The sequence below is a fragment of the Sinocyclocheilus grahami genome, unplaced genomic scaffold (genome assembly GCF_001515645.1).
Source record: "Sinocyclocheilus grahami isolate Dianchi unplaced genomic scaffold, SAMN03320097.WGS_v1.1 scaffold1482.1, whole genome shotgun sequence".
NCBI classification, from domain to species: domain Eukaryota; kingdom Metazoa; phylum Chordata; class Actinopteri; order Cypriniformes; family Cyprinidae; genus Sinocyclocheilus; species Sinocyclocheilus grahami.
In genome coordinates, this window is record NW_015506661.1 from 72,250 (window position 1) to 85,482 (window position 13,233).

At 35.4% G+C, this 13,233-nt stretch overlaps 2 protein-coding genes across 2 annotated transcripts; both read right to left on the minus strand.

Annotated features, from left to right (window-relative positions):
* Positions 1 to 4,405: 4,405 nt before the first annotated feature.
* On the minus strand, positions 4,406 to 5,705 carry LOC107570605 (SLAM family member 9-like). The gene is made up of 2 exons (XM_016256849.1): positions 5,483 to 5,705; positions 4,406 to 4,686 (listed from the first exon to the last, which is right to left on the minus strand). Exons 1-2 carry the CDS (start codon positions 5,703 to 5,705, stop codon positions 4,406 to 4,408), a joined length of 504 nt encoding a protein of 167 aa, XP_016112335.1.
* An 820-nt stretch (positions 5,706 to 6,525) lies between these two features.
* On the minus strand, positions 6,526 to 7,994 carry LOC107570593 (SLAM family member 9-like). Its single transcript, XM_016256821.1, has 2 exons — positions 7,616 to 7,994; positions 6,526 to 6,819 (listed from the first exon to the last, which is right to left on the minus strand). The coding sequence occupies exons 1-2, from the start codon at positions 7,992 to 7,994 to the stop codon at positions 6,539 to 6,541; spliced, it is 660 nt and encodes a 219-aa protein (XP_016112307.1). The 3' UTR covers positions 6,526 to 6,538.
* Between the last annotated feature and the right edge of the window lie 5,239 nt (positions 7,995 to 13,233).

Below are 13,233 nucleotides of genomic sequence, written 5' to 3' on the forward strand. Positions count from 1 at the left end.
TGCCATTAAGTTCTACAGAAGGTGGCACCAGCACCTGACAGTAAAGCACTCACCCTAATCGCACATGTACATCTCGGAGATGTCTATTTGATGTCTACATTTACATATGCAAGATGTATTTTTAAGAGTGCTTGCTCATCTGCAATACGTCTCTAAGACGTTTCCTATCAGATGTTAAATAGACATTAATTCAAATGCATGTAAAACTGCTTCTGAGACGTTTATCAGATTACACAGCAGATGTTTCCCAGATCTTTAGCAGACGTCTTACAGATGTACTTGTGCTGTCTGGGTAGTTGAGATGCAGATAAAATTAACTTTTATTACTGTCATTCATAATGTCTAAATATAATATAATAAATACAAAAATATATATATTAGGGAGTGGAAATGACTAATAAGCCTATAAGTACTTCTCTGCAGCCATCTACTAGTGATAATCGAATGTCTTTTTTATTTTTAAATAAGTCTTTGCTTTCCTACATTATGAAACTTTTAGTTTTATAAATGGGGCAACCTATGAAGGATGAACAAATAATGTCATCACATTAAAAATAACTTTCAAATTCGGCAATACTTTCAGCAAAAGCTTTGAAGTGCTGGGAAAAGTTGTGTAAAGCATTTAAAAACACTCGAAAACATTAGACCATTTCTGCCACAAGTTGTTCCTATAGTTTACTGGTAAATCCATGGTGAATGGTGGTGATGTGATTATTGAACAATGTTTTTCCTGGTTTCCACATCAGTGGCGTTTGTTTTGATATCTGTATATGAAGGTAGAATGACGTCAATAAGAAGTTGTGGAAGTGTACATAAGACTGTAAGCGTAAATTAAATTGGCATGCGCAACAGAAGCTTTATAAAGGTGTAAATTGCGTTTCAAGCGCAAGAAAAAATGATTTGCAGCATTTTACTGTTACTCGTAAGTGTAATTCAAGTATTGTGAAACTGCAGCTTCATGCTAACGCAAAATAAATATGATCTGCATTCTTCTGCCCTCCATTTTTCTTCCATCTTTTGGCACGTTTTTTTCGCCAAAAGACGGTCAAAAGTTCTGCAAGCCTGTGAACAGTGATTTGCAAGCGAAAACAACAGTTTAAAGAACTGCAAAACGGATTGACTGCATAGAACCAATCTGTATGTGTAAAAAAAACTAACTGTTGCAAATGTCTAAAATGACTTATTGTGTATGTGGGGCAAAAAGTTCAAAATACAGCTCCGTCTTTCTTTTCTCTGCGCTTACAATTTTGGCACCATTCTCTCACTAACAAAATTTTGCAAGCGTGAGGGGGAGGGCGGGTCCACCTTCTTCTTGTAGCCAATCAAATGAGCCTCTCGCTGACTCTCCATTTACTCTTATCTGATTGGTTCAATGAACACATAATACGCCAAGACATTAATCTTCATTTAATTCAGGATCGTTCTTGCTGCCGGAATAGTACTTTTAACGTATGCATACATTAAAAAAAGAAATTAAAAAACTTAATTAAAACATTATATTTTATAAGTTGTGTACCATTAGGCTATGTGTTGTTTCTATACTCTGACTGGAGTTAACCTGTGGAAAATTCAGTTGATTGGACATGATTTGGAAAGGCACACACACCTGTCTATATAACGTTTAACAGCTGAAATGGATGTCAGAGCAAAAGCTAAGCCATGAGGTCAAAGGAATGGCATGCAGAGCTGAGAGACAGGATTGTGTTGAAACAGATCTGGGGAAGACTACAAAAAAAATTGGCTGTGTTGACGGTTCACAGTAGCATTTGGCCTCCATAATCCTTAATGGATGAAGTTTGAAACAATCAGGACTCTTCCTAGATCTAGCCTCCTGGCCAAACTGAGCAATCGAAGGAGAAGGGTTTGGTTAGAGAGGTGACCAACACACTGATGGTCACTCTGGTTGAGCTCCATGATCTTATATGGAGATGGGAGAAACTTACAAAAGGACAAACATCACTGTGACACTCCACCAGACTGGGCTTGATGGCAAAGTAACCAAACTCAAGCTTCTCCTCAGTAAAGATATATAAAACCCTGATTGGAATTTACAAAAATACACCTAAATAACTCTCAAACTATGAAAAAAAAAGATTCTCCGGTCTGATGAACCTTATTCATGTCTGAGGGAAACCAAGCACCGCTTGTGACCTGCATAATACCATCCCAACGGTGAAGAATGGTGGCGGCAGCATCATGCAGTGGGGTGTTTTTCAGTGGCAGGGACTGGGGAAGTGATCAGAGAAGACGGAAAGCTGAATGTAGCTAAATACAGAGATTTCCTTAATGAAAACCTGGTTCAGAGCACTCAGAACCTCAGACCAGGCTGAATGTTCACCTTCCAACATGACAATCACCCTACACACACAGCCAAGACAATGCAGCAGTGGCTTAAGCACGACTCTATGAATGTCCTTGAGTGGCCTGGCCAGAGCTGGGACTTGGAGCCAATCAGACATCTTTGGAGAAACCTATAAATGGCTGTCCACCGATGGTCCCCAGCCAACCTGACAGAACTTGAGATGATCTAAAGATAAAAAAAAAACAAATGCAGATGTGCAAAGCTTGTTGCATCATACCCAAAAAGACCTGAGGCTGTAATTGTTGCCAAAGTGCTTCAACTAAGTTTTGAGTTAAGGGTATGAAGACTTGTGCAATGTCATTTTTTCAGTGTTTCCTTTTTAATAAATTTGCAAAGTTGTGATAAATCCGGTGTTTGCTTTGTCATTATGGTAAGTGGGGTGTAGATGTATTTGGGGGAAAAAGTGATTTAAAGCAGTTTAACCTAATAACGCAACATAAAATGTGAAAAAAATAAAGGGGTATGAAGACTTTCGATAGGCACTGTAAATTCACTTACATTAACCTGAAACAAGAAATGCAACAAATGGAATTTTTATAAACAAAAGCTCTACAAAAGCTTAAGGAAATGTATATCTATATTTTTCATCACATATATTTTTTTTAACTAATTGATTTATATCTAGTTATCTTCTATATCTCAAAATGATTAAGGAGAAACATCAGACACATCATGGGGTACGTGATTAAGGCTAAGTTTAATCTGAGTTAATGCATTTAAACAAGCGTCACTATACATTTTCAAGATGTCATGATTATAGCAAAGAGGAGTAAAGCTGCAGAAAATATCGGCGTAAATCAATTACCACTCGTATGTGAAAATATGCCTGAAAGTGTGAAGTGTGTTCACTTCCAACATATTTGCATAGCCTATGTTCGCTTTATGCAAAGACAAGAATAAGGAGGTTGTAGTTCACAGATAAAGTTTTGCATATAAACCCTTGGAAAATAAACTCGTTAGGCAACTTTCCACTCCATGTCCATCCAGCACTGTGTCATTTATATCTAAATTATTTATTGTGTTTAGCATTTGTGGTGGCTGGTATTCACAACTATAGTAGTAGCATGCATCGTACACACACACACACTCACATTTTCTTCTTCTTTGTTATTTTACAAATTTGGGGACACAAAATTATTATATAGGCTAGTCTGTTCTTTTTGATATTCTACTCTTCATTTTATTAAAATAGTGATATTACCTTGATTTTTTTTTTTTTACACACCACACTGTTTCATGTTTCATCTTAACGTTACATGCACACCAAAAAAACCTAGCAGGAATGCTGTTTTCTAACTTTAGTTTCTTCAAACACATGAGCAAAAACGCTTGTTGGCTTTAATCGCATAGTAAAATCGGTGTTCGCCTTTATAAGATGTCAACGCTCCTTTCCTCAGAAACCTTGGAATAAAACGCAGGACTTCGAAAAACAAATCACAGCAAAAGCAAATGATGATTGTGTATAAGCAAGCATTTTCTGGGCTTCCATTAAACGCATTAAATGAAAAAAAGGAGAGGCAATAGTCTGGCCATGTGGAAGCCTACTACTAATTGATTATTTTTCAGACTAAAACTGCCAACCCACAATCAACGGATCTGCATCAGCAATGACGCCGCCTTTTTCTAGTAGGTTTCGTCTATAGGTGAAGAGACCTCTGAATATTATTCTCAGAAATGTCTCGGTTTATGCTTTCAGACTGTTTTGGCTTTTAACGAATATGGTGTTTCATGCATTTTTCTGCTTATGTCTGTGGCTTTTGGGAGGTAAGTTATGTTTTTATTGCTTCAGTTCTTCCCCTAGGCTATACAATCAAACTATTCCAGTATGTTCTAACAGTTTGAATGGAAACAGGAATGCTTCTTAAAATAATAGTGTAAACTAAAACGTCATCTTCGTTGAATTTTCGCCTATAGGGATTGAAAACTTAGACCCAGGAAGGTTAAAATTATAAATCGAACGTGCAGTTTACAGCATTTGAACCCTTTCAGGTCTGTAAAGAGCACTAACATTACCGCTGACATACCTGTACATGTCTGACAGAGTTAATTGATGTCCAGATGTTTGGTCTGGTTGCTGATGGGATTGTTGAGCACACAGCTGTAGGTGTTTTTATCCTGATATTCCACCTCCAGAGGTAGAGAGAGACTGATGCTGAGATCAGACACACTGATGCTGGACAATAAACTGTTTCCTTTGTACCAGGAGAGAGTCACATCACTCACATTCACCACTGAACACAGCAGTGAACAATTCTGACCTGATGATCCTGATGATGAAGAACATTGTGAAGAATTTGTAGTGATGACAGGAACAGGCAGATGTGCTGGAAAATAATTACGGAAAGAAACATTATTATCCAGATTTTCCAAAATATAATTAACAAAATAGTAAGACAACTTCTAACTATGTGTGCATAAAAAATAGAAAAATGTATGGTTCCTACTAGAAGGAAGATAAAACAGTTGCACAAACAGACACAAACTGTGTAATATTAAAATGAGATTATTAGACACTCAAGACTTCACAGTGTTAAAAATGGCTGCTTTATTTGATGCAAGTGGAATATGAAAATAATTATATTTGTTGATGAATAACAATTTTAATCAATGATTAATTGGTTGCTTATAGACAAAAATAACACAAAGCAGAGTCAGGATAGGAATGAAGTAAGTCTAACAATATTCTTAACATGTATTATGCCTCAAGCTATAGTTAGTCCTTGCATAAATGCATCTACAAGATAATTAATCATTATTATTTTTAATATATTTATAATTCTTTCTTTTTAATCTGCACAAAACAAGAAAATTACTAGGGTGACAGACAAACATCTTATATTAATTAGTTGAAACATAATGCCATAATAAGCAATCAAATATGATAGAAATGATAATAATAATAATTTATGCATTTAGCAGAAGCTTTTATCCAAAGCGACATACAGTGCATTCAGGCTATACATTTTTTACCAGTATGATGATGATGATGCATACTAAATACATAACCATACATCAAATAATAAAAGTAATAAAATAATTGTTTAATTTTTATTTTCTCATTCATTACATATCATCAGCAAATATCATTAAACATCTTTAAATCATAATGACTTTACTCACCGTAGACACTGACACTGAATCTCTTGCATGAATTCCCTCTGATGATGTTGCTGATGATCAGTAGTTTATAAAGTCCAGTGTGTTCAGTTCTGATGTTTCTGATGGTCAGAGATCCAGTTTGATTGTCCATCTGCAGTCTGTCTCCAAAGGACTCGTTACTGTCATATATAAACATGTTCTGGTTATAAATTTCAGCTATGCGAGTCTCCTGTGCTCCAAACATTTTTTTTTTACACACCACACTGTTTCATGTTTCATCTTAACGTTACATGCACACCAAAAAAACCTAGCAGGAATGCTGTTTTCTAACTTTAGTTTCTTCAAACACATGAGCAAAAACGCTTGTTGGCTTTAATCGCATAGTAAAATCGGTGTTCGCCTTTATAAGATGTCAACGCTCCTTTCCTCAGAAACCTTGGAATAAAACGCAGGACTTCGAAAAACAAATCACAGCAAACGCAAATGATGATTGTGTATAAGCAAGCATTTTCTGGGCTTCCATTAAACGCATTAAATGAAAAAAAGGAGAGGCAATAGTCTGGCCATGTGGAAGCCTACTACTAATTGATTATTTTTCAGACTAAAACTGCCAACCCACAATCAACGGATCTGCATCAGCAATGACGCCGCCTTTTTCTAGTAGGTTTCGTCTATAGGTGAAGAGACCTCTGAATATTATTCTCAGAAATGTCTCGGTTTATGCTTTCAGACTGTTTTGGCTTTTAACGAATATGGTGTTTCATGCATTTTTCTGCTTATGTCTGTGGCTTTTGGGAGGTAAGTTATGTTTTTATTGCTTCAGTTCTTCCCCTAGGCTATACAATCAAACTATTCCAGTATGTTCTAACAGTTTGAATGGAAACAGGAATGCTTCTTAAAATAATAGTGTAAACTAAAACGTCATCTTCGTTGAATTTTCGCCTATAGGGATTGAAAACTTAGACCCAGGAAGGTTAAAATTATAAATCGAACGTGCAGTTTACAGCATTTGAACCCTTTCAGGTCTGTAAAGAGCACTAACATTACCGCTGACATACCTGTACATGTCTGACAGAGTTAACTGATGTCCAGATGTCTGGTCTGGTTGCTGATGGGATTGTTGAGCACACAGCTGTAGGTGTTTTTATCCTGATATTCCACCTCCAGAGGTAGAGAGAGACTGATGCTGAGATCAGACACACTGATGCTGGACAATAAACTGTTTCCTTTGTACCAGGAGAGAGTCACATCACTCACATTCACCACTGAACACAGCAGTGAACAATTCTGACCTGATGATCCTGATGATGAAGAACATTGTGAAGAATTTGTAGTGATGACAGGAACAGGCAGATGTGCTGGAAAATAATTACGGAAAGAAACATTATTATCCAGATTTTCCAAAATATAATTAACAAAATAGTAAGACAACTTCTAACTATGTGTGCATAAAAAATAGAAAAATGTATGGTTCCTACTAGAAGGAAGATAAAACAGTTGCACAAACAGACACAAACTGTGTAATATTAAAATGAGATTATTAGACACTCAAGACTTCACAGTGTTAAAAATGGCTGCTTTATTTGATGCAAGTGGAATATGAAAATAATTATATTTGTTGATGAATAACAATTTTAATCAATGATTAATTGGTTGCTTATAGACAAAAATAACACAAAGCAGAGTCAGGATAGGAATGAAGTAAGTCTAACAATATTCTTAACATGTATTATGCCTCAAGCTATAGTTAGTCCTTGCATAAATGCATCTACAAGATAATTAATCATTATTATTTTTAATATATTTATAATTCTTTCTTTTTAATCTGCACAAAACAAGAAAATTACTAGGGTGACAGACAAACATCTTAAGTTGAAACGTTGAAACATAATGCCATAATAAGCAATCAAATATGATAGAAATGATAATAATAATAATTTATGCATTTATTTTATCCAATTATCCAAAGCGACATACAGTGCATTCAGGCTATACATTTTTTACCAGTATGATGATGATGATGCATACTAAATACATAACCATACATCAAATAATAAAAGTAATAAAATAATTGTTTAATTTTTATTTTCTCCTTCATTACATATCATCAGCAAATATCATTAAACATCTTTAAATCATAATGACTTTACTCACCGTAGACACTGACACTGAATCTCTTGTATGAATTCCCTCTGATGATGTTGCTGATGATCAGTAGTTTATAAAGTCCAGTGTGTTCAGTTCTGATGTTTCTGATGGTCAGAGATCCAGTTTGATTGTCCATCTGCAGTCTGTCTCCAAAGGACTCGTTACTGTCATATATAAACATGTTCTGGTTATAAATTTCAGCTATGCGAGTCTCCTGTGCTCCAAACATCCACAATAACATATCTTTACTCTGTACTTTAATATCAGATTCTAGCGTGATAGAATCTCTCTCAGTCACCGATACTGACTTCATTTCATCGCCAAACACACCTGAAATACATATAAAAACACAGTATATTATTATCAGACTGATACATAATATCATTAACAGATCTATCAAATATTTATTTTACATATACACACACTGCTCTAAATCTTGATTCTGTTAATGGATTTTAATATAATTTCCTGGAGCTTGACAGAAAGGTAAAATTGTAATATTTAGTGACTATTTAGTGATTAAAAAATATACCGAATAGTTACTTACCGCACAGGATAAACAAGAGGAGAGCGCACAGATGAGAGAACATCATGCTGGTTCTGGAAACTCTCATTTCAGATATATATCACAGGTTTGAGTCTAAAAGGTTCTCAGAATAATTATTTGTGGTTGTGAGAAGAAACTGGCCCCCGGCCTCACATTCTCAAGAACACACAAACACACACCGTCTATCATTGTGTGCATTATCTGAACATCCTCTCAGCATTTCAAACCACATGCATTCAGCTCACACACATTTACTGACCGCAATAACACGAAGTCTGACTCGAAAACATGAGCATGTACTGCTTTACACTCACAATATGTTCAGTCTGTTTGCTAACTGAGAATCACTGCAACAATGGAAATGGCTAGAGGAGCTGAAAAACATGAGGAAAGGACCACTAAAACTGATAAAGATTGTTAGTGTTTGTATGTGGCAGACATTTATTAGTTTTGTTGTCCACTGGGTGGCACTGTGTTAGTTTGAAACTAATATAACTCGAGCGAATGGGTAGCCCTTTTCTGATCTTTTTATGAACAAATGTAATAAACCAACAATTAATCTTTTTAATGTATAGTTGTAACCATTTGTATTACCAATTTCTTTAGTGTAATTTTACTGATATTCATAATTATGACAAAAAAGTGCTGCATCATTTCAGCAATCATTGCATTGCAACAATTTGCAAGTTTATAAAGTCCAGTGTGATCAGATCTGATGTTTCTGATGGTCAGAGATCCAGTTTGATTGTCCATCAGTACTTTGCCCCCCCCCCGATTGGTACACAAGAACAGAACTAAAACCAAAATTCACAGCCAATGCTCTTAAAACTATCAACAGATCATGAGCGTCATTTGAGATCTTGAGTCATATTTGAACAAGATCCAATGCATTTTACTTTTTAGGGCAGGTTTCAGTATTCAGGGCGCAAAAGAGAACAAGCAAGAATCAGCGCAATAAGAAAAAGACCAGTTTTTCATACATATAAAAAGTGTAGATAGCAAGCATATCTTACAGTATTCTGAGCTCTGTTTGTAGTAAATGTTGGATCAGTATAATCCACCTCTTCCACAGTAGTCTGAGATGTTTAGTAAAAATAAATTTACAAAAAATAAAATAATATAATTGTAGGGCGATAGAATATACAGTTTGTTCAGTATAAAAACCATTACGCCTATGGAATGTCCCCATTTAGATAGCTAAGTAAACGTGTGTGTGTGTGTGTGTATGTGTGTGTGTGTGTGCACGTGCACATGGATGGGTTAAATGCAGAGCAAAAATTCTGAGTATGGGTCACTTTCAAAATCACTTAAAAAAAAAAAAACGGTGTAAAAAACAGATAACATTCTGGCAGAAAATTACAAGTAGGCCTACATTTTCTGGTCAATTTACAAGCATTTCAATGCACAATTAAAAACATGGGTAAAATACGGAAAATTCCTTCATATTAACAGAAAAAAAATAAAAGTCATCTACGTTGTGCAACCAAACTATTTTATGGACTCTATAAGGTAACATTGGCAGGTTATCACTTTTTACAGTATAGAACACATTTGATCTAGCTGAACATTTATGAGCCCTTGAAAATCACCTGAAAAAAGTGGCATATCCTATTATCATTGAGATGATGCTTTATCCTACCATCATCTTAACACAACTTCTGAATACACCATCTGATCCCGTACATTAGCCTCCTGTAAGAAAAGAGACGCACATCAGTAAGTTAAGAACAGAGCTGATTCTACACATGCTTAAAGCACAGATTCATATCAGCCATAAGAATCAAGTCATGAGAACTTAATGATCATGTAAATACATGCATCTTTAAGAATGAATGAATGAATAAATAAATAAATAAATAAGCACTTTAACTATTAAATACAGATTTTAAAAAAAATTGTGAATGATGTCTGAGTGCTAACTTATGTATACATAAAAATGTTCACAAGCAGACACACAAAAAACAATACTTAGCTTAGCAGGGTTTCTGTAAGCAATGCGATTTAGTGCAGAGAATAACAAACGTATCTTACAGCATCCGGAGCTCTGTGTGGAATTAATGTTGCTTCTGTATAATCAACCTCTTCTTCATTAGCCTGAGCTGTATGATAACAATTTATCAAATTAATTAAATAAATAAACAATTACAAAATGATACATTTGTATAATTTTTTCTTCTTCTTTTTTTTGGTTATTAGTAATACTTGCCATCTTGTTTTGCTTGTGTGTAATTTCTACTGTGACAGAAAATCAACACGACTACAACTGTGACCAGCAGCAGCAACAGCAGAAATACTACAATGAGAAATAAAGATTGGCTGGATTCTGTAACGGATAAAACATAAAGAGTCATTAAGCTACTGCTGCACATTATAGCACCAAATTGATAACTGAAATTGAAGAGGCACTGGGAATGATCAGATTCAGACAGATTCAGTGTGAATATAATACTGACATACCTGAAGGTGTCTGACAGAGTTGACTGATGTCCAGATGTCTGGTCTGGTTGCTGATGGGATTGTTGAGCACACAGCTGTAGGTGTTTTTATCCTGATATTCCACCTCCAGAGGTAGAGAGAGACTGATGCTGAGATCAGACACACTGATGCTGGACAATAAACTGTTTCCTTTGTACCAGGAGAGAGTCACATCACTCACATTCAACGCTGAACACATCAGTGAACATCTGGACACTGATGATCCTGATGATGATGAAAAATTGTGTGAAGAGTCTCTGATAATGACAGGAACAGGCAGAATGCCTAAAAAACATGAAACTGACTTTCTTCTATTAAACAAACATTCTGTGTTTTCTTTGTCATTGCTGTAAAAGTCAGTGTTGTTTGGACCACAATGTTCTTCAAAATGTCTGCTTTTGTGTTTTGCAGAAGAAGAACGTCACATGAATGACACGAGGGTGAATAAATGACAGAAAATATTTCCCTATAAGTGCAGACTTCACACTTCCTTGTTGGAGGGCTTGAGATCTGATTCAAGGATGGATTCGGGACTGTTGGGACGGTTTCAAGAATGGATTCGGTGAAGGAGTGCTTGATTAAAGTTACTGCCATGTCAGCAGGGGTGTCGGGGGGTCGTATCAAGGTGGAAGGTTAAGACGATTCCATGTGCTCGTCGAAGGAGAGAGGGCCGATACTGTGACAAAGACAGTAGACAGTCTCAGTTAAAGTCTGTTCATTGTTAATTCACTTCAGTTTAATAACTGTGTGAAGTTCATCAATTATGAAATTAGTTCAATTCATCTATAAAGCAGTTCTGTAGAAAACAGCAATGTTACCATCCAGGCCCAGCTTAGTTCAGTTTAATTGAAAAAAAGAAGAAAAAAAATCACAATTAATATAAAAATATGGGTGAATTCGGGAAAATCACTGGGGGAAAATCCAGTTAACTTGACTTCACCCCTATATCCTGTCATCATTTCATTAGTTGTTAAATATGGTTTTTTTTCTCTTTGGTGCTGCTGCATTAATTTTATTTTTATTTTTTTTTAGGGGAAGACCAGGGATGGTTGTAACATTTTTGACATTTCTGTCTGAATCTTGGAGTTCTTTTAAGCCAATGTGTTCAAAATGTGATTCAAACTAGTTAAAAGTGTCTGCTATTAAATGGCATAGCTGTTATCTTCGCAGCACAAACAGAAAATGCACAGTTTAGTTTCAAACAGGAGGAGAGAAATGTTACAATTCACCCCATAGTCTGGTTATTTGTAACATACCCTGGGGTGAGATGATAGGCAATAAGGATTTAAAATAATTGGTTAGGGTGTGTGTGTGTGTGTGTGTGTGTGTGTGTGTGAGAGAGAACCCCCCGGAGCCATGTGGAGTATTTTTTATGATGGATGGATGCACTTTATTGGACTATTGAATTCACTGCCATTATAAAGCTTGGATTCGAGTCATGGCATTTTTAATATAATTCCAATTGTATTGGTCTGAAAGAAGAACGTTATATACGCCTAGGATGGCTTGAGGGTGAGTAAATAATGCAGTAATTTTCATTTTTGGGTGAACTGCCCCTTTAATTAGGAAATCACCTTTTAGATCATCTGAGCTTCACGCTGGTTGTTCACACACTGCTGTTTTCATTATAACGTTCACTTGTGGATGCGACAAAACCACATATTTAACACCCACACACACACACTGAATAATGCTTTGTGCATTTACCCAGCACAATAACCACAGGCATTGAGCTCAGACCCCTGACTTACTGATCTAATTAAGAATTCAACATTTTCCACCAAAACAGACATCGCAATTCAGTTGCGTGATGTCGAACTGTAATGAGGTTTATTCATGAATAGATTGTACAATCAGTTAACCACTCAAATAAAAACACATTTAAATTTGAACACATTTTTCTTATCAAGCAGAACTGATCTAATATATGCATATCAATTTTATAATTTAGTTTTTAAATCTAGTTTAAAAATATCTATCTATACATGTATTTTTCTTAAACTTTCGCTAATGTAACGCTCTTCCCCACATCTCACTTACAAATACAATTCACATCCTGTGAAACCACAGGCTGTAGTTTCAACCACACTGTCAATAGCAGTGTTGGGGAAAGTTACTTTTAAAAGTAATGCATTACAATATTGCGTTACTCCCTAAAAAAGTAACTAATTACGTTACTTAGTTACTTTGTATGGAAATTATGCATTACGTTACTTTTGCGTTACTTTTTAAATCTGGCCAGGGCTTATTTGTTTGTTTTTAATATAAAAAGTTCTTCTTTTACAAAAATAAAAGCCCTTTCAGAACAAAAGTGAAATGAATGAGCCTCGGGCTGAAGGAAATGTAAATTCACGTCTGTACAATAGAGGGCGCAGCTCAAACAAATTGCATGAAGAATAGGACGCAGGAGAAGAAAGTTCAACACTATTCAGCAATAACAAAAATGAAACACAAATGTGTCATTTTTGCTTAGTAAGGTTGAATTGTATCATCGAAGGTCAGCAGCAAAGACATTGGTTAATAAAATAGGATTAAATACATAAATGATATTTGTCTCATTTAACATTTAATTATTGCAGGTTTGTATAATTTTCTGAGTTTG

Coding starts and splice junctions, on each gene's coding strand:
- LOC107570593 (XM_016256821.1), bottom strand. CDS start 7,994: ATGATATTATGTATCAGTCTGATAATAATATACTGTGTTTTTATATGT. Junction 6,820..7,615: donor ATTCAGTGTCAGTGTCTACG/GTGAGTAAAGTC, acceptor ATTATTTTCCAG/CACATCTGCCTGTTCCTGTC.
- LOC107570605 (XM_016256849.1), bottom strand. CDS start 5,705: ATGTTTGGAGCACAGGAGACTCGCATAGCTGAAATTTATAACCAGAAC. Junction 4,687..5,482: donor ATTCAGTGTCAGTGTCTACG/GTGAGTAAAGTC, acceptor ATTATTTTCCAG/CACATCTGCCTGTTCCTGTC.